The sequence below is a fragment of the Stegostoma tigrinum genome, chromosome 18 (assembly GCF_030684315.1).
Source record: "Stegostoma tigrinum isolate sSteTig4 chromosome 18, sSteTig4.hap1, whole genome shotgun sequence".
Classification (NCBI taxonomy): domain Eukaryota; kingdom Metazoa; phylum Chordata; class Chondrichthyes; order Orectolobiformes; family Stegostomatidae; genus Stegostoma; species Stegostoma tigrinum.
In genome coordinates this window covers 11,197,863-11,225,488 of record NC_081371.1, presented here as the reverse complement: position 1 = coordinate 11,225,488, position 27,626 = coordinate 11,197,863, and the positions used below count along the sequence as shown (strand labels likewise).

General features: G+C 41.4%; 1 protein-coding gene across 5 annotated transcripts in view; it reads left to right on the top strand.

The window, feature by feature from the left end:
• The window catches only part of LOC125460805 (A disintegrin and metalloproteinase with thrombospondin motifs 20-like), a 357,534-nt gene that overhangs the window by 134,145 nt on the left and 195,763 nt on the right, over positions 1 to 27,626 (top strand). For 3 of the 5 annotated variants that reach the window (XM_048548796.2, XM_048548795.2, XM_048548794.2), the window contains 3 exons: positions 152 to 192; positions 18,013 to 18,118; positions 25,951 to 26,097. In XM_048548796.2, coding sequence (XP_048404753.1) covers positions 152 to 192; positions 18,013 to 18,118; positions 25,951 to 26,097 — 294 coding nt within the window. The remainder of the gene's footprint in view (positions 1 to 151; positions 193 to 18,012; positions 18,119 to 25,950; positions 26,098 to 27,626) is intronic. The other 2 variants (XM_059652319.1, XM_048548797.2) reach the window with 1 other exon arrangement.

The following is a 27,626-nucleotide window of genomic DNA, read 5'->3' as shown; positions in this document are numbered from 1 at the left end:
TCTAGTTCCTAATAATAATAGTCGAGTAATTTTTTTTGAACCCCTGATCATTCCCTACCCCAAGACTGTACTTTAATTTCCTCTGTCAGTACTGATCAGAATTTAATTCTTTATTAAAAATTCTTATATAGTTTAATTTGTTTGATTTTAGGGAAGACATTTGTAGAGCTAGAAACAAGTGTGATACTTTGGGTAAGTGAAACAGACCAACTTTCACAGCTAACCATGCATTGTGGGTGTACTGTACAAGATTTATGCTAAGAAAACTGGAATGGTGATTTCTTAGAATGTGTTGAAATTCAAACTGCTTTTTATTGTCTCAGCATAAAAACATTGGTTAAATCTCACTTCTTCAAACCTGTTATACATGAAAATGCAGTTCTGATGAAAGGTTGGGTGTTTCACAGAGTTGCTCAACTGAACTGTTATGTAAATTGCAGATTCTTAAGTTTTATTCAAATGCAATGTGCACCGTTTGTTTTGTAATAATGGACTTAGTGATATGCATGAAATTTCAATCGATGCAATGTGTCATTTCCTTGAAGATTTATGGTACCTCTTTTTCAAATAAATGGCATTCGTGCACATATATTTACAGGAAGGTTTCCTCTTAATCTCACTGTCCCAATATTTTTCTGCATTCCTTTCTCTTTCTCCCTCTGTTTAACATGCCCTGCTTTTTTCTCTGCCTGGAGTTCGACATGTTTGTGTCTCTCTCTCCATGCTTCCCTTTCTCAATATCTTTGCTCTATTCTGTTTTTTTTTTGGCCAGTGCAATTCCAAATTTGTAACTGAAATTTGGTGGAAGATGGTTCATGTGTAATGTCTTTTCACAAACACCAAATTTCCAAAGTCAGTTTTGCGTTCAATACTCCAAAGTGACTTCAAAATTTACTTCTCTTATTATCCTACTAAATTGCTACCGTGCTAAAATCTACTCCTCTAATTCAAAGGTATTTAATTTAAATTATATGCTTATTTGATTTTAATCAAGTAATAAACAATTCTGTTACTGAACTATAAATGGGATTTTCTGAATAATTAATTTATTTCTGAGGGAGAAGTGAACTACTTACAATTAACAAGATTAGGCAAAGCAGACAGAATTGCTATCTGTGCATGCTTAACCTGTGTGTTTCAGCATATACAACAACTCACATTTATACAGCATATATAATGTAGCTAAATGATGTAGGGTGTTTAATACAAATGATACAATAAAAAATCTTTTTTGACACAAAGCACGAAGGAAATATCGAGACAAATTACTCAAATCCTGGTCAAAGTAGCATCTTAGAGGTTGAGAGATGGACAGAGTGGTTTAGACAGTTGAAGGCCTGGATGCGAGTGCTGGTAAGCACCAGCAATTAAATTGAGAAAATGCGACGTCCCAGAATCAGAGGAGTGCAGAGATCTGGAGGGCTTACAGAGCTGGAGGTGATTATGGAGATAGGTAGGAGAGATGCCATAGAGGGATCTGAAAACAAAGATGAAGAATTTGAAGGTCAAGCAGCTTCATAGGAGCAGGTGAGCTGATGTGCAGGAGAGCTGCGTTCATCCAGCTCTACACCTTGTCTCAGTTTCTGCAGCATCTGCAATTCCTACTATCTCTGAAGATTTTGAAATTGAGTTATTGTCACAGCAGGAATCAATGGAGGTAAACAAGCAAGATATGATGGATGAGTGAGACTTGGTGCAGGTTAAGAAAATGAGGTAAGAGATTTGGATTTGTCAAGGTGGAGTATAGCAGGCCATTCAGGCAGCACAAGAATGGGCAAGTCTGGAGGTGACAAAGGCACTGGTAAAGGTCAGAGTAGTAGATCAGCTGACGGTGTCAGTGTCCAGCAACATTACTGGCATGTTGTAGATGGAACAGATATGTGGCCAAAAATTCTTCATGGGTTCAGGTGTAACTCAAGGATTCGACCTCGGACAGTTATCAGGGATGGAAGTGGCAACTAGGGAATGACATTTATGACAGGGTCATTTATAGTATGCTTTAATATGGGCAAAATACTGTTGATTCTGTAAATCTGAAACAAGCTCAGAGAATGCTGGAGAAACTCAGGAGGTCTGGTAGCATCTGTGGTAAGTTTAATGTTTTGAGTCCAGTGCGACTCGTCTGATTTTCTCCAGCATTCACTGTTTTTTACAGTGTGCTTTAATTTTTCAGATGTTTCATTGAAGGAAAATTCGGCTGTTCCAATACTATTTTTTAAACCTATGGAATGAAAAGATGCAGAGATATATCCTAAACTGAGCCAGCCCCATTTGCCAGCATCTGGCCCATATCCCTCTAAACCTTTACCATTCCTATAACCATCCAGATGCTTTTTAAACGTTGTAATTGTAACAGAACCCAACACTTCCTCTGGCAGCTTGTTCATACACTCACCACCCTTTGTGTGAAAAAGCTACCCCTCCGGTCCCTTTTAAATCTTTCCCCTTTCACCATAAAACTACCCTCTAGTTTAGAACTCTCCCACCCTGGGAGGGACAAGTTGGACCAAAGGATCTGTTTCTGTGCTGTGGAACACTGACTCTATGACAACCTGCTGGATTATTTTTGGTAATTTCTGTTTCCATTGCCAGCTACTGTGCTTATGGAGCAAAGATATGTCTCAAACTTATCAGTGCTTTAAAATATTTTCAATTCCTTCTTTTGAGAGCTTCAGCATTAGAAGAGTTATTGCATATGCAAATTTGAGTTGCAACACTATATTCTCCTCCGATCTTTTCATGTTAGTGACAGTAGAGTTTAATGCCACCTCTGCAAATATGTGCGCAGTCAGCTGCAAGATTTACCGGATTGGCAACAAGGAGGATCCACTCAAAATTCTTTAGAAGTCTATAGACCCAGCAAGCCAAACATGCACGGCTCTGACTGTAGATTTAGGTTGTGAAATTTCTCAAGTTATGATTCCATTAGTTACCAGAAATGAACAGAGGACTCAAGGCGTGATTAGATTAAAGAGTTTGAAGATTATTGTCTCCAACGTATAGAATTGCAAAATAGTACAATTTGTATAATGTGACATGATACGACTGTATCAGTGCTGGTTCTACCACTAGATCTGGTGGTTTTGCTATTTGTTTACGGAATTCTGTTATAGTCCTTTTTTTAAAAAAAACTCTTTCACTTCCACTTCCCTTTAAATGTATGGGCATTGGCTTAATAACCACCTATGATCAAGAATTTAATTTCATTATGACCATCCTTGTGGGGAAAAAAGTAGACATTTTTTCGTTAATACTATGACTGTGTCTGCACGTTGGTAATGTGCCAACTACTGGAAATAGTCTTCAATAATTTGCCCTTTCAAATGTTTGCTCGCCCTTGAAATTGTCTGTATGAGAGGAAGAAAGGCCCACATTTTGAAACTTACATGGCTTAAAGCCTTTCAAGCTAATAATTCTCCACTGTTCCTTTATCTGATTAACCACACCATTCCTATTTGACACTGTCAACATCTCCAATTCCAAAATCACTTTCCTGGTTTTATGTTTAGAAAATCCAGAATTGTAATTGCCTTTTAAGTTATTTTCCATGTGTTTTCCTACCTTATGTGCTCTAAAGATTGTTGTTCTTTCATTCTATTAATTGTTTTTATCATAAATGCTATATATTAATTTGATATTCTTCTTCTCAGCATTAATATCATTGTTTTACTCTTCTTTGGCCTATATCTGTCACTGATCTCTGTTATCTTGTGTGTCATTCTGAATCTCCTGGATTCTTCTTTCCATTTGTCATGTCCTTTAATTTAGTGTATGTGCCAAATTTTGTGCCCGATATTCACATTAATTATATGAACGGAAAGCAAGAGTTCACAATTTCAAGGTACGTCACCTAAGCATCCTGTCAAGCTGTGAGACATTGGTTTGTCTGAGTTTTTGCTTTTGTCCTCTGAGTCCATTGTTTGTCCATGTGGTATCATTATCATTAGTATCATAAGGGTACAATATGCCGTTTTCGTAACCAGTCTTGTTAAAATATCTTATAGCAATGTCTTCGAAAAACATTTCAAATTCTGCTTCAAAAATAGTTGCATTAGTCAAGAACAACCCTGTTCTTTGAGTTCATGCTGATCATTCTCAGTCATGTCATTAGTTTCTAAGTGTTCAGTGACTCCTCCTTCTGGTATGGAGCATTTAAGAAATTTACCCACAGCTGAGATAAGACTAAAAAATCGACAGCTGTGTGATTTATGCAGTTCCTTTTGAGAAAGCCACGGTGGCTCAGTAGTTAGCATTGTTGTCACTTAGTGCCAAGGACCTGTGTTCAATTCCACCCTCAGGTGACTGTCCGTGTGGAGTTTGCACATTCTCCCCGTGTCTGTATGGATTTTCTTCGAGCGCTCCAGTTTCCTCCCACAGTCCACCGATGTGCCAGTCAGGTGGATTAGCCATGGGAAATGCAGGGGTTAGAGGGGTTGGGTTTGAACAGGATGGGCCAGTGTAGATTTGATGGGCTGAATGACCTGCTTCCACTCTGTAAGGATTCCATGAACTTCCAGCCTTCTGGCACAATTTCTGTTTCCCTACTCGTGTCCCGTTATTTGTTTTCCAATCTCCCTGCATAGTCCGATGTACCTACCATCAGGGCCAGGCTCCTTTCTCATCTTAGTTGGCTTAGTACAGTATCCTTCTGAACGCTTCTCTCAGTCACATTTATGACAGTCACAGCTTCAATTTAACTTTCACCATTCTCAGTACATATTGGCAAAATGGTATTTAGGAATTTCTGCCTTTGCTTGCTCTTGAGCCTATTGTGGCATCCTTAATTGCAAAGTATTTACACACGCTTTAACACTTTTTAAATTTACTTCCTTGGACTGTTTTAAAAAAAATACCTCTGACTCACAATCTATTCCCAAGTCCTTGTAGCCTGTCTGATTTCGCATTTATACAACCCTCCCATGACTTTAACACATTTTACTTTTCTTCCAAAACCTGTGATGATTTTCGGATTTTAATCATTTCGAGAGACATGACGGGTTGTGAGAGTAGATAAGTTACAAAGGTCCTTTATGAGAGATATTTAAATAGAGGGTGTTGGCATTTGAGGAGCCAACACGGGGGCAACTGGTCCCATTGGCAGGATGGTTGCTAACTAGAGGATTCAGATTTAAGGCAATTGAAAAAATATTGAGGAGGGAGCGAGGAAGATATTGTTCCACAGCAAGTTGTGTTAATTGAAAGTGTGATGGGAGCAGATTGAGTAGCAACTTTGAAAGACAGTTGCATATAATTTGAAAATAAAATAAAATTCAAAGCAAAAGTAGAGCCAAAGGAGGGAAATGAATTGAATAACTATCTCAAAGTGGCTGAACAGGCATGATGGGCCAAATAAGCTTTTTTCATTTGTTGAGATTATACGGATGTGTACTATTCACCTTAGATTTTTAGAATACTTCTTTATAGACCTACCTTTTAATAAATTTCATATTTATTGAGCCCCAAACTTTGCAGCCCCTAATGTCAAAATAAACTTAACTTTTGTCCTGACCAGTTCATTTGAGTATCTTTCATTGGTGGTCCACTGTTTGATTTGTCACTTTTAATCTGGGCTAATCCTGTTTTATTAAAATGAACAGTCTAACAAATTTTTATCTGTTTAAAAATATCTTATTTGGTCTCAATTAGAGCATAGAGCATAACAGCACAGTACAGGCCCTTCGGCCCTCGATGTTATGCCGACCTGTCATACCGATCTGAAGCCCATCTAACCTACACTATTCCATGTACATCCATATGCTTATCCAATGACGACTTAAACGTACCTAAAGTTGGCAAATCTACCACCGTTGCAGGCAAAGCGTTCTATTCCCTTACTACTCTCTGAGTAAAGAAACCACCTCTGATATCTGTCATATATCTTTCACCCCTCAATTTAAAGCTATGCCCCCTCGTGCTCGCCATCACCATCCTAGGAAAAAGGCTCTCCCTATCCACCCTATCTAACCCTCTGATTATTTTATATGTCTCAACTAAGTCACCTCTCAACCTTCTTCTTTCTAACGAATTAGGTTATACAGTGTGAAGTTATAGAATTAGCTCTAGAATTATAATTTGGCCCAACAAGTCCCACATCGACCCCCTCAGCATCCCACCCAGACCCATCCCCCTGTAACCCACCTAACCTACACACTCCTGAATACTCTGGGTAATTTAACATGGCCAATCCATCTAACCTGCACATCTTTGGGCCGTGGGAGGAAAGTGAAGCACCCAGAGGAAACCCACACAGACACGGGGAGAGAATGTGCAGACTCCACACAGTCAGTTGCCCGAAGGCAGAATAAAACCTGGGTCCCTGGTGCTGTGAGGCAGCAGTGCTCACCACTGAGCCACCGTGCTGCCCCCTAGTTGTTAATTTAAATTTGTTCAGTTTGAGAAGGATTCAAGAATGCTTGTTTCAGTAGAAATAGTGTGCAATGGTATGGGGAAGAAGAGGACATTAGCACCAGGTAATGATGCTTGTTTGAAGAGTTAGCCCAGGCAGAATGGGCTGAATGGTCTCCTTCGGTGCCATAACAATTCTGGGATTCTTGTCTCCTTCACAAAAGTTGTGTATACTAAATAGCACAAAAGTTAAAGAATTGTGAGAATATGTGCTTAAAAAATTGATCTGTCAAATATTTTGAGCTAAGTTTCTTTCGGTTAAGAACAAGTGTTTTTCAGGCTGTTCTTGTTTTACAGAATCTGAAGTAACTTCTCTTGCGGTATTGTCCTTGAAATATTTCAACAACTCTTTCCCATTTGACCCCAATGTTTGCTTCAGCTTTGAACAATTAAAGTGGCCCTTAATGATAATTCCATTACTGTTTTCTAAGTTTTCTGAATTATCTATACATGCCATTCTCAATTTCTTTCCCTTCAACAAGTTATCATCCACTCCCTGTTTAGGAACAAAGGAACAAGATTACTCCATTTTAAGCCACAATCACAGCCTCCTCTATCCACCTTTACCCAGGACACCCTCAAGTAATTACATAACAAAAACATAATAATTATCAGGCTGAAGAATTACAACAGACCTAGCTTTTGGGGGAGAAAGTTACATATTTTCACCTTGTGTTTCACCCTGTTTTCACTCCTAAATGGACAAGATTTAATTTTAGAATCATAGAATAGTTACAGTACAAAAGGAGGCCTTTTGTCCTGTCCTATCTGTACTGTTTGTAAGATTTAGCTTGTTTTGGTGACTCTTCACAGTTTCCCCAGAGCCCTGATTACTTTAACTCCCAATTCTATTTGGCCACAATTAAATCTGCTTCACTACACCTACAGGCAATGCATTCCAGATCCTATCCACCCACTGCATTATGTAAGCTTTTCGACACGTTGCTTTATTTTTTGTTGCCAATCTTACAGTAGCATCCTCTTGATCTTGATCCTTCGACAAAAGTGAACTGTTTCTCTACATGTTCAATTTCTTGATGATGTTGAGCGGGGCTATCACATTTTCTCTGACTCTTCCCTTCTCCAAGGGGAACAACCCCGGCCCCTTTGTGACTCAAGCTCCTTATCCCTAAAATCTACACTTGACACTTGCTGCACCCCCTGTAATGCTTCCACGTCTTTTCCAAAGAGTCGTGCCAAACATTGGACATAATGGCCGAAGCAATATTTTGTTGAAATTTATTATCCTTCCCTTGCCTGTGTACTATGCCCTTATTTATAAAGCTCATGGTATATATGTTCTGAATCTTTCCAAACCTGCCGTGCTATCTTCACTGATTTGTATCCGCATACCTCCATGTGGTTCCTTATTCTAATTCCCACACCATTACAAATATTTATGCTTGTGTATTTAAACACTTCAATGAGTTCAACCTTCCATGTAAGCCAGATTTGAGCAAGACAATTTCCAGATTTAACCTTTTAAACCCAGATATCATTCTGCTGAATACTCTTTCCAAGAATAATATGTCATTTTTGAAGTAATGTTCTTGTACTTAAACATGCCTAACTCCTGATTTCTTTATAGCCTCTTTAGTTACTCTTGTCACTGTCCAATGTCTTGAGTACAATATTTATATCAGAGTTCAAATCTTTTTGTTCCTTTCCTGTTCCTTGTCACACAATTAAAGGAAGCTCTGATTTATTATTCTTAGATCCAAAAATGGGTGATGACACGTTCAACCTTTTTGAGCTCTTTGTCACAGTTTTGACAACCCAAACCATCTTTATCCTGTTGCTGTGTGCAACTCCCTGTGTCTTCCAATGTAACATCATCTGCAAACTTTAAGAGAAAGGGCTCCTATCTATGTGGAATCTTACATGACCACAGCAAGTTGAAAAGCTTTACAAGCAATGAAGTGTTTTTGAAGTGTAGGCAGTTAGAATATTGGAAACAATTTGAGCACAGCAATCATCCAAAAGCAATAATGTGATAGTGATGAGATAATCTGCTTTTATGATGTTGATTTTGCGATAAATATTGGACAAGATACTGGTGATATCCTTCAAGCTTTCCTTTGAAGAACTGCCATGGGGCTTGGATACACAACTGTCTGCCCAAGTGCCAGCTGAGCCAGAGCTAACATCCAACTCTTCAAACCTTCATCTGCGTTATTGTTGCACAAGTTGAAGCTGAAATTCAGATCCATGAAAACATGTCATATCCAGCCAATTAGCCCAGGTTCCCTTTATGCCTCATCTCCGTCTCCAGCTAATATCCACCCTCGTCCAATTCTGTGCACTGACAATCTCCTTAGCGGAGCAATGTTGAATGTCTTCCACAAATCCTCAGAAGTAGTATCCATTGATGGTCCTTATCGAATGTGTCGTTAACCTCCTCCTAAAATTAGTCAGCCATGATGTACCTGCCCAATACAGTTTTTTGTTAAAATAATTCCTAGAATGTGAGCATTGCTGGCATGGCAAGTATTTTATGGCCCATTGTGAATTGTACTTGGGAAGCCTGTGCTGAGCCATCCTCTCAGACTGCTGCAGTTCACAGTACATTCACAATGTTTGTTAGAAAGGGAGTCTCAGGAATTTTATCCAGGGACAGTGCAGCAATGGTAATGTGATTCCAAGTCAGGATGGCGTGTGACTGGGTAAGGAACTTATGGTTGTCAGTGTTTTCAAAGTTTCTGCCCTTGCTCCTTCTGCGTGGTACAGGTCATGGGTTTAGCAGATGGTGTCAAAGATGAGTCGCTACATGAGTCCTGTAGGTGGTATACACATAGTGTCACTGATTGTCCACGATGAAAGGAGTGAACGTTGAAGATGGTGCATGGGCTGCTGATCGAGTAGGTTGCTTTGTCCTGGTTAGTTTTGAGTTCTAGAATGCCATTGGTGCTATATTCATCCAGGCAGGTAAAAAGTAACCCAGCCTTCCCTCTCAGGAGTCGTCGAATGAGTTACCATAGAATTTCCAGTCTCTAATCTGCTCTTGTAGCCACATTATTTACATGGCTAATCCAGGTCAGTTTTTGATCAATGGTAATCCCCAGGAAGTTGATAGTGTGGGATTCAGTGATGGCAATACCTTGAATAGCAAGGGGACATGGTTAGATTCTCTCTTGTTGGTGCTTGTCATTTGTATAACATGAGTGTTAGAACATAGAACATAGAAAAGTACAGCACAGTACAAGCCCTTCAGCCCACGATGTTGTGCCGTGGAATAATCCTAATCCAAAAATAAAATAACCTAACCTACGTTCCCCTCAACTCACTGCTGTCCATGTGCATGTCCAGCAGTTGCTTAAATGTCACTAATGACTCTGCTTCCACGACGAACACTGGTAAACTATTCCATGCACTCACCACTCTCTGGGTGAAGAACCTCCCTCTGACGTCTCCTCTATACCTTCCTCCTAACACCTTAAAACTATGACCCCTCGTGGCAGTCAATCCTGCCCTGGGGAAATGTCTCTGGCTATCGAGTGTTACTTATCACTTATCAGCCTAAGCCTGGATATTGTAGACAGTTACTGACTGTTTCAGTATCAGAGGAATGATGAATGGGCCTGAGCTTTGTGTAATTGTCCATAGTTTCTGGAACTCCCTTTCTAATAGCTCTGTGGGTGCATGTACGCCACATAGACTGCAGCAATTCAGGAAGGTAATTCATTATCAGCTTTTCATGTATAATTCAGGACGGACATGTAATGCTAGCCTTGCCAGCCTGGCTCATATCCCATGTATGAATTAAAAAACACATCCCACTTCTAAACTTCCAACCTCGGATGTCCTGAGATGCGATAATTAGCATCCAGCAACTACAACCAGTGTTCTTTTTGCTAGGTATGACTCTAACCAGCAGACAGCATGTCCCCGACTCTCATTAAGTATAATTTTCTAGGCCTTCTTGTTGACACACAGACAAATGCTACTTTGATGTGATGTGTCTCTTCTCTAGAGATCAGCTCTTTTGTCCACATGTGGAAAAATGTTATCATGTGATCTGAACCAAAATCAGTCCCAGCGTTATCATCATACTAATGGGATAATACTAAAGCAGATCTTACAGTTCAAAACTGAGCATCCGCAAGATTCTGTCAGCCATTAAACTGGGGGAGGCACTGGCATAGTGGTGTTATTGATGGACTGTTAACCCAGAGATCCTAGACCCAAGTTCAAATCCCACCAAAGCAGATGGTAGAATTTGAATTCAGTAGATATCTGGAATTAAGAACTCTGGTTATGACCATGAATCCATTGTTGATTGTCAGAAAAATCCATCTGGTTCACTGATGTCCTTTAGGGGAGAAAACTACTGAGTCCCTACATGCGACTCCAGACCCACAGCCATGCAGATGACTCTCAGCTGACCTCTGGATAATTAGAGGTGGGCAATAAGTGCTTGCCTTCATCCTGTGAATGAATTTAAAAAAGAAGTAAAAACTAAGCATTGGTGAGCAGGTCGTTGTCAACTAAGTGCCACTTGTAAATAAAGCTATCAATTTGTTGATGATTGAGATCAACTGATGGGGTTGAAATTGGCTGGGTTGGATTAGCCCTGCTGATTGTGAGCCCCCAGTACTGTGGCAGTTTGCTGTGTTGCCGGGTTAATGACATGATTGTAGATGTGTTGGAACAACCTATCCTGGGGCCCATCCACTTCTGGAGAATAAGCTGGTATATTGTCGGATAGCCTTTACAATATCATGTGCTTTCAGCCATTTCTTGCTATCTGAATTGGCTGGATCGAGTCCCCTTCATTGAAAATGTTTGTACGCCCTCCCCCTCCTGTAGGTTGCTTAACTAGCCACCACTGTTCTTGACGAGGCATGTCAGGAGTCTAGAGCTTTGATCTGGTTGATTGATGTGAGACCCCTCAGCTGTCTACAGCATTCTAATTTTGCTCTTTAGTATGAGCATGTTCCTGTGTTGTAGCTTCACCAGGTTGGCATCTCATCTTTAGGAATGCCTGATGGTGCTCCTGGTATGTTCTTCATTGAACTAGGGCCAGTTTCCTGGGTTTGGCAGTAGAGTGAGGAATGTGCCAGGCCATGAGCTGACGAATTATATCAGATACAATTCTGATGCTACTGATGGCTGTCAGCAGTCCATGAATGCCCAATTTTGAGCTGAGAGATCGATTTTGAATCATTCCTATTTAGTATGTTGCATAGCACAAGGAAAGGTATCATCACTGTGAAGATGGAACTTTGGCTCTGTAAGATTTTTGTAACTTTCTCCTTTCCCCGGGACTACTTTGGTCACCTAACAGTTGGTATAGGGAAGTGAGGGGCCAATAAATGTAGAGCTGGAAAAGAAGGGAAGTCAAAGTTTTGGGTCGATACCCTTCACCAGGATCACTTTGTCAAGGGAGGGGTGACAGGGAATGTGGTGGGAGAGAAATTTCTCATATTTTAAGCTCTTTATCTGGTTATTCGCCTACCTCTAAAAATTGCCTGACCCCAGATGAGATGAAGAATGTCTTTGTAATGATATCGCAATTGAGTGGGGTAGGACGAATCTTTTTTCTCTTTATTCTTGCTGAAGTTCTCCTGGCCAGAAATACTTAGTTTCTATTCTTGCCCCAGTTGAAGGTCAAGTTGTCATTAAGACTGTAATGACATGTTCTTGCAATGTAATTATAGGTTTGGTTATATCATTCGGCACTCTATTGGCTTTAATTGGTTTAAACAACGTCATGAGCCATAAATATACAGACTCCTCATTCTCTCTTATCGGCATAGTTTTCACAGAGGTAAAGTGTCATCCTTTTCTTGTTCTAGTCTGTGATAAATTAGTCTGCCACCGTGCCACTTAATTATCTATTTTACCATCTCAAGTGCTTCTTCAGATTTAACTGCCCCTCTTAACTTTATATAGTTGGAAACGCAAATGAAAAGAACTGGGAGACAATGCTTGCAAGGCTGTATATAAATATCTCCCACTTCAACATAACTCTTCCAAATGACAAATACCATTTTTTATCCTGTTATAATCATCTGAGTTAAAAGGGTAACCTTTCGTCCTGAACAAAAAGCAAAGTTGAAGTTCAATTTATTGATTAAAATTTGCAACTGGTGTAATTAGTTCACAAATAATTTTTAAATAATTGAATGGCTTGTCCTTACCTGGTCTGACTTTTATTTGATTCCTCAATGTGATTGACTCTCAGCTGACGTCAGTTCAAAGATCAGCAACGAATGCTGGCCCTGTTAGCATTCCACAAAACAGTAAAATAAAAGAACATTAGTCAGAGAGCACATTTGCCTTCGGAGTCATTATTGGGGGGTTTTCGCCAGATTATTATCAAATAGCTTCCCCTGAAGTTTAAATTGATGCATCGGTTCCATTTTACAGGGTTTGATGCAATACCTTATGTCGTCTTGGTTAATTATCTTTATTGGAATCAGCCAGCAGGTTAATCTGTTTCTAACTGACTGTCGCCTTCACAGTTTCCAACTCTCTCATATTGACTAGCAAATTTCAATGCACATTTTTTTGTTAGCCGATCGATGAAATACCATAAATCCTGAGATATGTGCATTTTGAACATTTTAAACCTCTGGGAGGGATTCTGATTAAGCACGTTGAAATTCTTCGCTCATAAATGCTTCTGAAATTTGTGCTTCGGCCCAAAGGCTGTTGGGGAATAATGCCAGTGCTTGACTACAAACCACTCCTACTCCAAGTCGTGTCATAATCTGCTACTGCCCCGAGTGTTCCCTTGTCACTGGATTCTTCCAGACAGCTGTAGACACTGTTGATCATGTTGGTCAGAGCTGTGTATCAATGCATAAGGTAGCTGATGCTGTACTGAACCAGGTTATTGTCATTCACAGTTTATCATCTTTCCCCTTGAATCTGCAAATACAAGAAAGTGGTCCCGACTATTTTGTAGATTTGCAAACTTCTTATAGTTGCAATTGACAAACATCTGGCATTGAAAGTTTCATGCGGCGCTCTCCTAAATTTTATTTAATCAGGGTTCTGTTTGGAATGCTTTCGACTATTCTTGGTCTAATTCCTAAACTGTAAAGCCCTTATTCATGAAGCTGTCTTGCCACTTCTACCATGCAACGAATCAACATTCCACCCTTGATGATGGGGATACCTCAGGATGGTTGATTGGTGATCAGGAGTAGCTCCTGCAACCTCAGCTTATGATTCCAGTCAGGCAACTGCAGATAGAGTGGGAGAGAAAAATACCTTGAGACCAGAATGGTTTTAATCAAGTGAGCCAAAGACATCAATCAGCTGTACACACCAACAGGAGTCTTCAAAATCATACGGAGATAGCGAGAACTGCCGATGCTGGAGTCAGAGACAACACAGTGTGGAGCTGGAGGAACACAGCAGCTCAGGCAGTATCAGAGGAGCAGGAAAGTTGATACTTTGGATTGGGACCCTTCTTCTGAAATTGAGGGTGGAGACCCTCCGTACACACTAGGAAGAGGGAAATTGATGGCGATAAATAGTCATCCATCTCACCTAGTGAAATGGGGCCCTCACTGATAACTGATTGCTTTCACAGAATAATCACAGTAAAGTTGAATCAAATTTCCTTCTCTTTCTCTTCTCCTAACTGGTTATAATCATATTGGCACAGTTTGCTTCTATAATGCTTTGCAGCCTCATCATTCAACCTCACTAGTGCACAGACTTCCATAGAAGTGGATGGGGCCAATCCAATCATGAGTACCACACAGAATTTCCAATAATTTCATATACACTACGTGACTTCCTTTTGATTTTCATTTTACTGCTAATCAAAAACCACTAAGAATAGATTCCTGTCAATTCTTCACTGTATTCCCAGGGAAGGTAGGGTATCCAGTCTAGTCTTTTGGCAAGAAGCTACTTATGTCAATTAGTATCTGCCTAGTTTTCAAGCTGATACAGGACTAAATGTCAGTATTTTGTCAAATAGGACACTGATTCAAATAGAACCTCATGGTTTAAAAAAACATTGTGTATAGCCAACAGTTGTGCACCCATGTGATCGAGGAGGTTTGACACTTAAGGTTAAAGGTAAGCTATAAGCAAATGTCCAACGCAAGGAGTATAAGATAAAAGAGAACATGTGTATACATACTTCGCAATCTAGAGTTTTCACTCTCAGTACAAATGTGTTTCTTGACTTCAATCTTCTTCAAATGGCAGAACGTGTGAACCAGTTAAAACCAAGAAACAATTAGTCCAAGGAAAGCCAGTCTTCAAATAACAAGTCAAGGAACGTTTGGTTCAGGAATTGTCAGCCGTCAACCATCAATCAAAGGACAACTGGTAGACACCTTAGACTTATGGCAGAACACAAACAGAAGACAGAATCCATTGAGATTAGTCATTTTGGCATGAGGCATTTGTTTCAAACTGTAAGAAAGATGGAAACCTGGAACTACACTGGATTGGCAGAAATGTTTTCCACTGCTATCAACACTGAAGAGAGATCAGTCTGCAAGAATCAGCAAAGCTTGTAAGAAATCACATGAAATCGTATAGTCAATGAGCACCATGCCCCACTTGAGCTCATTGATGAATCTTTAATTGATGTAGATCAGAGTTCCATGAAGTTTGGTGAACAAATAGTATTGACAAATTTAAGTCTGATATTAGATGTTGAGATGATTTAGAAGATACAAGCTCAAACAAAGAATTTCATTTCCTTATCTTCCCAGGATCAAGAAGAATGCTCAGTACCAGTGACAAAGATCATGCTAAGCAAGACACAGTCCTCAAATCGTATGATGGCAGGAGTGAATATGTTGGATTCAACAAAACTACAGTCACCAAAGTAGAAACAAAATATCCAATCCACTCAACAATTTAAAGAGTCTACGCACTTCCAAACAGATTTACTGGGAGTTTGCAAATAAGAACTGCCGACATCAATTTAAAGACTTGATCCCTACGGCTCCATAGAAATCATCACAGAGATGGGATGGTCAATATTGAAAGCTTCAGGACACAGTAAAGAAGAAATTGCCTGCTTCAGCAGTCCAGGAAATTATAAAGAAGGAATTGTCTGGTTTTGTGATCCAGGATACAGCAGTGAAGAAAATGTTTGGTTCAGCACATCTAAGGATCTGAAAGTGTTAACGCTGAGGAATGCTGGAAACACCATCCATTATGATGTCAAACAAACCTGATGAGAGAACAGCCTTAGATTTTGAAGGAGTAAGACTGACAAAACTGGTCTTCCTTGTAGTTTCTACAGTAATTTCTATTGTATTTTTGTAATTTGTACATCATTATTGCCATGCAATAAACTACATCCTGTTTAAGACTGTAGCCTCTTCACTTTAGAATATCAAGTGGTTTTCATCTCTCACACTAGACTAAGCAGACCTGTTGACCTCTATATTGAATGAGAATGATAACAGTAAATACTCCTTTTAGTGAGCAATATTACAGAAAAATCACACTACATGAACATTGCTACAGACTGCTCATACAAGAGACGAAATATTGAAGAAGTAATTGTCACTATAATGGAGGCTACCGTATCTGATCCCACTCCTTGTCAAGCATGGAATATGGTCGGTATTATTATGGACTAAAGAGTTCCCATTGCTATCTGTCAGAACCAGGAAATAACTTGTAAAGATTCCTTTTGACTCCTGCACTGTTATTGTGGAATTTCCCATGAATTTATCCTTTACTCCCCCTCTTATTCTTTGCACCTTTCATGCAATCCTTCAGTGACATCACCTGAAGACATAGGTAGGTTTGAATGTACCAATACAACATCCAGCCTAACCTAGCCCATGACCTCTCTTTGACTTCTCCGTTTGGCCAACCTGTTTATTTGCCATGTAGTCTTGGATGAGCTGTAATTTCCTGCAGATGAGGTTTCAGAATATTGAAACCATTGCTGTCACACCTTGCCACAAATGTTATTGTCTCAGCATCAGTTTCATGCTCCTTCACTCAACAATCACAATCTGCAAACCGAGCTGAAATTTCATCTCCATATCCTTTCCATCACAAAGGTTTCTTCTTTCATCTCATTGCATCTTTCTGTCTCTTCTATCTCAGCTCACCAGCTACCAAGCCCATTAGTGATACCTTTGTTCTGTCCAGCCTCAACTATCCCATTTACCCTGATAGACAATCTCCCAAATGTCATTAACTTGTGCTCCTTCAAATTTCATGCTGCCCACATCCCAACTGGTATCTATTGCTTCTATGCTCCCTGACAACCCAGAAATCATGTTGCATTAATGTCTTTCCTTTTAAACCTGAGCTGAATTTGTATTTTCTAAAACAGACCTAAGACTTGGTCATGAACTGTAACTTTATTCTTCAAGTCCAATGTTGAATTAAATACTGATAGTCATCTGGGAATCTCCACTAATACCTGATCCAGCAAGTTTTTAAGTAAAGGAAATGTTTTGGTGCCGTGTTCGATTAAGAATGTTTCCTATTCCTAGTCCAATATTACTTATATTCATCTCAAAATTATGCTATCTTTCTCCAAGGAAGTTTATGGTGAATACATAATTTTGGAGAGAAATGTACAAATCTTGAAATTACTTTTCTTTGCTGCTGGCTTATCAAATATGCAATTGCAAAGGGAATACCCCGCATAACTCCTTGCCATCACCACAAGGTGCAGCGCTGTTGAGCAAAGGGAAGGGACTCTCCAAATGCAGAGTGATTGCAAATGCCAAACTTGGGTGCGATCAGACGCAGCTGTAATTCCCACTCCTATTGTTACAGGTCACCAGTAAACAAACGTTCACTTTGCCAGGTATTGAAGGCCAATCTGTGCCTGTGGATTTTGACATAATTGAATCGGACTAGTGAAGGGAGCAATGGAGAAGAGTTTTGTGCAAAGCAATTGTTTTAACTTTGGGCTGGAAAGGACCCAAGAGGGCTTGAGCAACATATTGAAACATGTTGGTTTTCTTTGGTCAATTGAATTGATGGCGAGAAATAATGCCTACAACTAACTGGCAGTGGACTCTTAATCTTTTCCCGATACTTGAACTTCCACTTTTGCCTAATTTCTCAATCAATTTCACATTTCAGGAAAATTCAGCTGTATATTTGCATGGCCAAGGCATACAAGGCTGCAGGCTAAATGCTGGAGAATGGAATTAGAATAGTTAGGTACTTGGTTTTGACTGAATCAGACTCGCTGGGCTGAAGGATCTTTTTCTGTGTTGTGGACTTGTATGATTCGAATTTAAAAAGTCTGGTATTATCAACATTTTGTTATGCCAGATGATAGAGGTTAAAATAGTTCCATCTGTGATGATTTGGGAATATTCAGACTTAGCGTAAGTAGCATTCTTTCCATCACTGTACTGATGTTCCAGTGCTGTAAATGGTGTAGAATAAGGGAATGTGACATTTTCCACAAAGAGGGGACATTAGAAAGGAAATGATCAGTAGCTATTTTCATGGTTTGCCTCTAATTTAGAGTTGTATGTGCCTCCCTTTCAACCAAAGGGGCATGTAATCCAGGGGTGGTTAAAGTGCCTGACAGTGTCTGTCCAGTGTGGATAACTCTTACTTTTACTGTCCTAATACACTTGTAAAGCTGTGGCTTACGGTTACTGAATTTAAACTGTGTATTCCCATTCTTTTCAGGATTAGCAGAACTTGGTACAATGTGCGATCCATATCGCAGCTGCTCCATTAGTGAAGAGAACGGTTTAAGCGCTGCTTTCACTATAGCTCATGAACTGGGACATGTGTAAGTAATTTTACTGTCTGTAGGGCTGCTGTCTCTGATAGCAATGTTATTTCGGTTTTGCAACTGGATATGATCGGAGCAGTGGTCGGACATGATCCGAAATTATGTTTGCTATTTTTCCTGCTGAGCCCTATTTTCGTTTTGCTCCTTTACTTTACACATACACCTGCCAAATTACAGGCCTGCAACCTACTGATCTTTCCCAGTTAACTTGGAATGTCTCTGTTATTTTATTTCCTTTCCCCTTAGAAGTAATGTGATAATTATATGGCTTAGAAACAGGTTTAACCAAAAAATTGAGCTTTCGATTAAAGAACTTGGGTATGAAATTTACAGTTTTAACCTTTATTGTTGCTATATTAAAGAAACTATTTAAGGTTGTTTTTATTAAACCTAGGAAAGATGAAATGTGTCACTTTAAAATAACCTAACTCAAATACTTAATTGTTGATATTTATTTATCAGGGAGGTGAACTGCATATGTTACATTCCCCTGTGTCTCGGGTTATTTTTATAACTGTTATTTCTCCTGATCCACAATTGGTCTGCAACAAAACTTGAACAGCTGATTGTCCTCACGCCCTGCCAAGGGGACATGAGCAGTTTTTATGTAATCTCTGCTCATAATCTTACCTTTGGAATTCATTTACTATTCTTGAGAATCTGTGTTGAACTCCTGCCAACGCTAACACACTTTTTAAGGTGCAATCTGCAGAACTGCGCACAGTACTCAAAATATGGCTTAACCAAAGATTTGTAAAGCTATATAATTGCCCTCTTCATGTTCAAGCCTTCTAGTTATTGAAACTGCCATTTCATTAGCTTTATTTTTATTTTAATCTTTAGCCTGACTTGTATATTTTTGTGATTTGTGTACATGGCTCCTTAAATCCCTCTGGAATCTTCCTAACTGTTAATAATTGAAATACCGCTCAGATTCTTAAAAAATTTCTAAACTTACCTCACGTTTACCTGTGTTGAAATCCTTCTGTTCCAGGATTGCCATCAACCTTCACAAAATAAATTGCATATGTGGTCTCTATTGCAACATCTGAATCACTATTAAGTACCAGCACAGATCATTGTGAACTCTTGTTTTCAATAATTCATTCATGGGATGTAGCATTACTGGCTAGGTTAGTATTTAAAGTCCATCTGTACTTGCCCTGAAGTCAATGGCTTGCTTGGCCATTTCAGAGGGCAGTTAAGATTCAATAATGCTGTCTGAAGTAACATATTGGGCCAGACCAGGTATGGATGGCAGATTTTCTTCCCCACAGGACATTAAGTGAACCAGATGGGGTTTTAAACAATAATCAATGCACAGTCACCATTAGGTTTGCTTTTAATTGTGGAATTCTATTGAATTCAAATATTGCCATCTGTCATTAGTAGGCTTTGAACGCATATCTCCAGAAGATTAGTCTATGTTTCTAGGTTACCGGTGACATTGCCATTACGTTATTGCCTCTCCCCTTCTAAGTCACATCCTTCCAATTCAAACCACGCGCATTCTCCTTACTCTGTCTTCTGTCTTCTACCTTCAGTCTTCCAATCAAGTGAGTCATTTCCCTTCACTTTCATGTGCTTTAATTTTAGCAGGCAGTCTTCTTCAGAGAACCTGATCACATGGCTCTGGAAATCTGTAAACACTAACTCTTTTGACATTTTCCCTGTTTCTAACTTGACGACTACTACTTGTAAAATGAGCCTAAATAACTTCGTTGTCCATCTTGTCTTAACTGTCAAGTAGTCAGCATCAGAACTCTTTAAAGACTGCTTTAACGCAGCTGGACGGTGTTCTTGTATCTGTTGTACAATGGAGCTTCATACAGTCACATTGCTGAAGGATAGATCAGGTAAATTTGCCGCCACTATCCTCCTTTTTAGATTGGGATCTTAAGGGCCTGACAGGCCTGGTGTGGCAGAGGGAAACTACATAGAAGGTTGATGAAAAGTGGTCTTAAGTAGTTTATTGCATGATAGCAATCAGCTACAAGTTACATGAGTAGGACTGACGTTGGCCACTGGAACTATGAGGAAGACGCAGACAACAGGTCTGTTTCCTTCAAGATCCAGAGCTAAATCCCAACCTACACCATTCATCATCACCAATATTGGGTGATATTTAATGGTCTCATCACCATTAACCTTTTCAGAGCCCAGCAAGTTACATAAGAGTATCTAATAGTTCACCTGCAAGTTCCTGGTTGTTAAACCATTGCCCTGTCTTGCTGTTCCTGGGGATGACAATACATATTATTGAACATAGATAATAAAATGTGAGGCTGGATGAACACAGCAGGCCCAGCAGCATCTCAGGAGCACAAAAGCTGATGTTTCGGGCCTAGACCCTTCTTCAGAGAGGGGGATGGGGTGAGGGTTCTGGAATAAATAGGGAGAGAGGGAGAGGCGGACCGAAGATGGAGAGAAAAGAAGATAGGTGGAGACGAGAGTACAGGTGGGGAGGTAGGGAGGGGATAGGTCAGTCCAGGGAAGATGGACAGGTCAAGGAAGTGGGATGAGGTTAGTAGGTAGGAGATGGAGGTGCGGCTTGGGGTGGGGGGAAGGGATGAGTGAGAGGAAGAACAGGTTAGGGAGGCAGAGACAGGTTGCACTGGTTTTGGGATGCAGTGGGTGGAGGGGAAGAGCTGGGCTGGTTGTGTGGTGCAGTGGGGGGAGGGGACGAACTGGGCTGGTTTTGGGATGCGGTGGGGGAAGGGGAGATTTTGAAGCTGGTGAAGTCCACATTGATACCATTGGGCTGCAGGGTTCCCAAGCGGAATACGAGTTGCTGTTCCTGCAACCTTCGGGTGGCATCATTGTGGCACTGCAGGAGGCCCATGATGGACATGTCATCTAAAGAATGGGAGAGGGAGTGGAAATGGTTTGTGACTGGGAGGTGCAGTTGTTTATTGCAAACCGAGTGGAGGTGTTTTGCAAAGCGGCCCCCAAGCCTCTGCTTGGTTTCCCCAATGTAGAGGAAGCCACACCGGGTACAGTGGATGCAGTATACCACATTGGCAGATGTGCAGATGAACCTCTGCTTAATGTGGAAAGTCATCTTGGGGCCTGGGATGGGGGTGAGGGAGGAGGTGTGGGGGCAAGTGTAGCATTTCCCGCGGTTGCAGGGGAAGGTGCCGGGTGTGGTGGGGTTGGAGGGCAGTGTGGAGCGAACAAGGGAGTCACGGAGAGAGTGGTCTCTCCGGAAAGCAGACAGGGGTGGGGATGGAAAAATGTCTTGGGTGGTGGGGTCTGATTGCAGATGGTGGAAGTGTCGGAGGATGATGCGTTGTATCCGGAGGTTGGTGGGGTAGTGTGTGAGAACGAGGGGGATCCTCTTGGGGCGGTTGTGGTGGGGGCGGGGTGTGAGGGATGTGTTGCGGGAGACGCGGTCAAGGGTGTTCTCGACCACTGTGGGGGGAAAGTTGCGGTCCTTGAAGAACTTGGACATCTGGGATGTGCGGGAGTGGAATACCTCATCGTGAGAGCAGATGCGGCGGAGGCGGAGGAATTGGAATAGGGGATGGAATTTTTGCAGGAGGGTGGGTGGGAGGAGGTGTATTCTAGGTAGCTGTGGGAGTCGGTGGGCTTGAAATGGACGTCAGTTACAAGCTGGATGCCTGAGATGGAGACTGAGAGATCCAGGAAGGTGAGGGATGTGCTGGAGATGGCCCAGGTGAACTGAAGGTTGGGGTGGAAGGTGTTGGTGAAGTGGATGAACTGTTCGAGCTCCTCTGGGGAGCAAGAGGCGGCGTCGATACAGTCATCAATGTACCGGAGGAAGAGGTGGGGTTTGGGGCCTGTGTAGGTGCGGAAGAGGGACTGTTCCACGTAACCTACAAAGAGGCAGGCATAGCTGGGGCCCATGCGGGTGCCCATGGCCACCCCCTTGGTCTGTAGGAAGTGGGAGGAATCGAAAGAGAAGTTGTTGAGGGTGAGGACGAGTTCGGCTAGGCGGATGAGGGTGTCGGTGGAGGGGGACTGGTCGGGCCTGCGGGACAGGAAGAAGCGGAGGACCTTGAGGCCATCTGCATGCAGAATGCAGGTGTATAGGGACTGGACGTCCATGGTGAAAATGAGGTGTTGGGGGCCAGGGAATTGGAAGTCCTGGAGGAGGTGGAGGGCGTGGGTGGTGTCACGGACGTAGGTGGGGAGTTCCTGGACCAAAGGGGAGAAAATGGAGTCCAGATAGGTGGAGATGATTTCAGTGGGGCAGGAGCAGGCTGAGATGATGGGTCGACCAGGGCAGGCAGGTTTGTGGATTTTGGGAAGGAGATAGAAACGGGCCGCGCGGGGTTGGGGAACAATGAGGTCGGAGGCTGTGGGTGGGAGGTCCCCTGAGGTAATGAGGCCATGAATGGTGTTGGAGATGATGGTTTGGTGCTCGGGTGTGGGGTCATGATCGAGGGGGCGGTAGGAGGTGGTGTCGGAGAGTTGGCGTCTGGCCTTGGCGATGTGGAGGTCAGTGCGCCATACTACCACTGCGCCACCCTTGTCTGCGGGTTTGATGGTGAGGTTGGGGTTGGAGCGAGGGAGCGGAGGGCTACCAGTTCTGCAGGGGAGAGGTTGGAGTGGGTGAGAGGGGTGGAGATGTTGAGGCGGTTAATGTCTCGACAGCAGTTAGAGATGAAGAGGTCGAGGGAAGGTAGGAGGCCTGGGGGTGGTGTCCAGGAGGAGAACTTGTGTTGGAAGCGGGTGAAGGGGTCAGTGGAGGGAGGGTTAGGTTCCCGGTTGAAGAAGTAGGCGTGGAGGCGAAGGCGGCGGAAAAACTGTTCTATGTCCAATCGTGACTGGTATTCGTTGATGTGTGGTTGTAGGGGGACAAAGGTGAGCCCCTTACTAAGGTCTGACCGTTCATCCTCAGTTAGTGGGAGGTCCGGAGGGATAGTGAAGATGCAGCAGGGTTCAGTGGTATACTGCATCCACTGTACCCGGTGTGGCTTCCTCTACATTGGGGAAACCAAGCGGAGGCTTGGGGACCGCTTTGCAGAACACCTCTGCTCGGTTCGCAATAAACAACTGCACCTCCGAGTCGCAAACCATTTCCACTCCCCCTCCCATTCTTTAGATGACATGTCCATCATGGGCCTCCTGCAGTGCCACAATGATGCCACCCAAAGGTTGCAGGAACAGCAACTCATATTCCGCTTGGGAACTCTGCAGCCCAATGGTATCAATGTGGACTTCACCAGCTTCAAAATCTCCCCTTCCCCCACCACATCCCAAAACCAGCCCAGTTCGTCCCCTCCCCCCACTGCACCACACAACCAGCCCAGCTCTTCCCCTCCACCCACTGCATCCCAAAACCAGTCCAACCTGTCTCTGTCTCCCTAACCTGTTCTTCCTCTCACCCATCCCTTCCCCCCCACCCCAAGCCGCACCTCCATCTCCTACCTACTAACCTCTTCCCACCTCCTTGACCTGTCCGTCTTCCCTGGACTGACCTATCCCCTCCCTACCTCCCCACCTATACTCTCCTCTCCACCTATCTTCTTTTCTCTCCATCTTCGGTCCGCCTCCCCCTCTCTCCCTATTTATTCCAGAACCCTCACCCCATCCCCCTCTCTGATGAAGGGTCTAGGCCTGAAACGTCAGCTTTTGCTGTCCTGAGATGCTGCTGGGCCTGCTGTGTTCATCCAGCCTCACGTTTTATTATCTTGGATTCTCCAGCATCTGCAGTTCCCATTATCACTTTATTATTGAACAGGTAGCTCTGTGGTATCCAGATCAAAATTCTTTCCTACATAGCAAAACTCATTGTACATGACTTGAGTAGACACTGGATACAGTTCCCCGATTCATTACTGTTCCAAATGGGCAATCATAAGCTGTTCAAGTGAGTAGGGATGAACTGATTTCCCTTCCTTATTCACTCCTGGTTACAATGACGTTAATTTAAGAAGGATTCCTTCTCTCATGGATCCCATTCTCACAAACATGAATGTTTTAGATGAAGCCAATTTAATCAGGGTTTCTTTAATTAACAAAAGGAGTGAGTTTATTAATTGCTATGTGTGGAAAGAACTGCTAAACTGACACACGTGTACAGAATTAACATAACAGGTGAGTACAAAATGTCAAAATGTTTTTTAAAAAAGTTATGCAGATTTTTTTGTTGAATTGTTTGTGAAGATCAGATCGGGTGATGTTGCAGCTATTTTTGCTTTGTACTAGTAGTTTTGCTGCACAAGTTGAACAGAACATTTTAGGAATTCTTGGTTTATTTAGGCTGGTGAAAGTTATTTGAACATCAGCAGTGCATTTTCTCATAGCAAATACAGTCATGCTATGGTTTCTGATTCTTGATGGATCATTGTAATTGATACTGGTTGGCAATGGCCTCCCTTTCTGATGAACCAATGAGCTGTGCTAAATTCGAAACAAATACAAATGAAAATAAATGATGCTGATATTGAGTAAGCTGTGGAAAAAGTTATGAAAACAACAGCTACATTTCTGAAAAATGGAAGAAATATTGTCATTTCCAGTATTACAAACATTGAGTAATCTTAACATTAATATATATATTTTTAAAAGGATTACCAGTAATGTTAAGCTAACTTAACCCATCCAATTGGGAAATTCAAATTAGATCAATCACTTGTAGACAAACAGGAGGCTGGAAGAATACAGCAGGCCAGAAGAGTCCTGAAGAATTTAAACTGCAAATTAAAAATTGGGCAGCTTGCAAAATAAGTGATCTAGAGAAAAAAAACTGCAGACACTGGAATCCAAGGCAAACAAAAACAGGAGACTGGAAGAACATAACAACAGGCCAGAAGAGTCCTGAAGAAGAGTAAAACCCAAAACATTGACTGCTCCTTTCCTTCAGACCCTGCCTGGCCTACTGTATTCTTCCAGCCTCCTGTTTGTCTTCCTTGGATTCCAGCAGTTTTTTTTAGTCTCTAGATCAAACACTGATTTTGCAAGCTGCCTGATTTTTAATTTTCAGTTTAAATTAAACAAAATTAAATCATCTGTCCAAACAGCATTTCCAGTCTCAGTTAAAATTGAACCAAATCTCTTTGAGAATATACTTTATTGTTTTCTTCATGTTGAAGATTATGCCACGTAACATTCTGATATTAGGCTGCAGAGTCAAAAGCACATGAAAATGAGGAAGATTTGCAAGCATTTGCCAGTTTATAAATGACTTACAGCAGATTTTCAAATCAGGAAGAGTTTTTCTCTCCGCTTTTTCTAGGTTGGTTTTTACCCTGGGCTAGTTGATAAGATCCTTGCTCAGAGTCAAACAGCTCCGAGTTTATAACATTTGTGGGATTGAAATTGACCTTGTGACAATATAAACTGGCCTCCTGCTCGAAAGTAGACATACTATTCAATTCTATTTGCTTCAGTGATTGGAACATAGTGTGTATTCTTTGCGACATTATGTCTTTTTTAAAAATGATTTCTCATCAATCTGTTCAGGGATGTTATTGCACACTTCTAGAGTAGGTGGACTTTGAACCCAGACCTCCTAACTCAGAGCTGGGAGTATTATCACTGCACAACAAGGACTTTGTTGTCCTTTTGTATGTTATTGCTGGGGATGTGGCTTTACGGCAACAAGAGGCATCAGACATTTAATGTCACTACACTTGTAAAGTAGCATTTCATCTGACTTATGAGTAGCAACTGTCTATCTATAATAATAATTAAATGTATTGCTCAGTATTCAGGCATTCAAGGTATTAAATGAAATGCAGGAGACTAATTTTTTTGTGCAAACCCTCTTCTGTCTATACTTTGCTACACGCTAATCTTTATTCCAACTGTTATATTTGAGTTTTATGTTGCTGTCCAGTAAATCATTATTTAATTTGTAGGTTCAACATGCCTCATGACGATAGCTTCAAATGCAAAGAGGCTGGAATGAAGCACCAGTACCATGTGATGGCTCCAACCCTGAACTACCATACCAGCCCATGGACCTGGTCCAAGTGTAGCCGCAAATATATCACCGACTTTCTGGAGTATGTTTGTTTCAGTTACTCTCCCCAGTTTAATCTTTCAGTGTATAGAAACAAAACATATCACATGAGGTAGAGTTTGGGATAGACCTGTACAAGTACAATTTATTTAGCTGTTTGCAGTCAGTGTAATTGATCAAATGCCACTGAAGTTGTCACACATATTTACCAGTGATGGCTTTTATCTTGACCAAATAATCTCTGTTCCTTTGCATGTTTTTGCTGGGAAAAAGGTATCGTAGCAACTGCAGAGATGGATTTTGGTTGCTATGAAGCTGAGCAGTGAGCACTAGCTGCCCTAAAAAGCCTCTTTTCAAGATGGGAAATGTCATTTATAATTAGATTTTCCCTGACATGAACCTTTGATCTTTTCCACCCAGGCTCTGTTGATTGTGAACCTTTTATAAAAAAGCTATCCATGCTGATGCGGGAAACTTAGCATCACTTTATTCTTTTGGTAGTTTGGTGCAAAGTTCCTTCGAAACACTGCAGACATTTGAGAGCTGATAACAATTAAAAGTACAACAAAATTACATGCAAATGAAACATTTGAGGTCTGTCTGCAACGTGGTGGTCTTACACTCTTGGGAGAAGCAGAAACGTAACAGGTCAATGTACTGACAGCGGTCAAGAGGGTGCAGAGAAGGTGACCTGCTGTCAGGCTTCCAACGTGGTTATTGTAAAATGATTACAAGATTGTCTATCATTTAAGCCCAGGGTTAGTTACCATTTGATGTGTATCCCCATTTCTCCCTGTGGGAAATAAGGCTACTTTCAGTCATCACTCTTCATCGGGCAATGGCTGAGCTCTGGGAACAGGGTATTGAATCTGTCTCTAGGATATTGTGAAGTGACAGGTACTGCGGCTACATATTGGGCCATGATACTCATGATCCTTTCATTAAAAAATATCTGATTTACCTGTTACATTTCCCAAATTAAAAGCAAACAGCATTCTTCCATTTTTCTCTCCACTCTTTATCTGAAGGTCTGGATTATACTCGAGTATCACACATGGACACTGTGTCCTTTCTAGCACCTTGGTCAAGTCTCCATTTCTCACCCGAATCAGTGTTGATGACCTGTTTGCAAAGTGCAATGCAGCCAGACATGACTGTGTGTTTTTTTCTCTTGACACCTGTGTACATGCTGTTTACAGCAGAGATCACTGGATATCAATCAACATTGGAACCTTTTTCTATTGTAATAGAAATGTATAATGCATGCAAACCTTCCCATCTATCTCGGGAGCTTTAGTAGCACCTTGGCTGAGATTAACCGACATGGCAGTGCAGTTAAATCAGGTACTTTCAATGTCCTGTGCTTAACATTCCCAGGACGTCCTATGATCACCTTCGGGACATTTTTTTCCCTAATGTTTCCTCAGTAATTCTAACCTTTGTTGCCGTGTGTAAGAAAATGCATTAGATAAAGTATCAGGAAATAGATCCACATGTAAGCCAATACAATTAAAGCAGATAACAAGGGAGCCTGTGCAGAAGGTGTTTCAAAGCAATTTAGTTTTTTTTCAA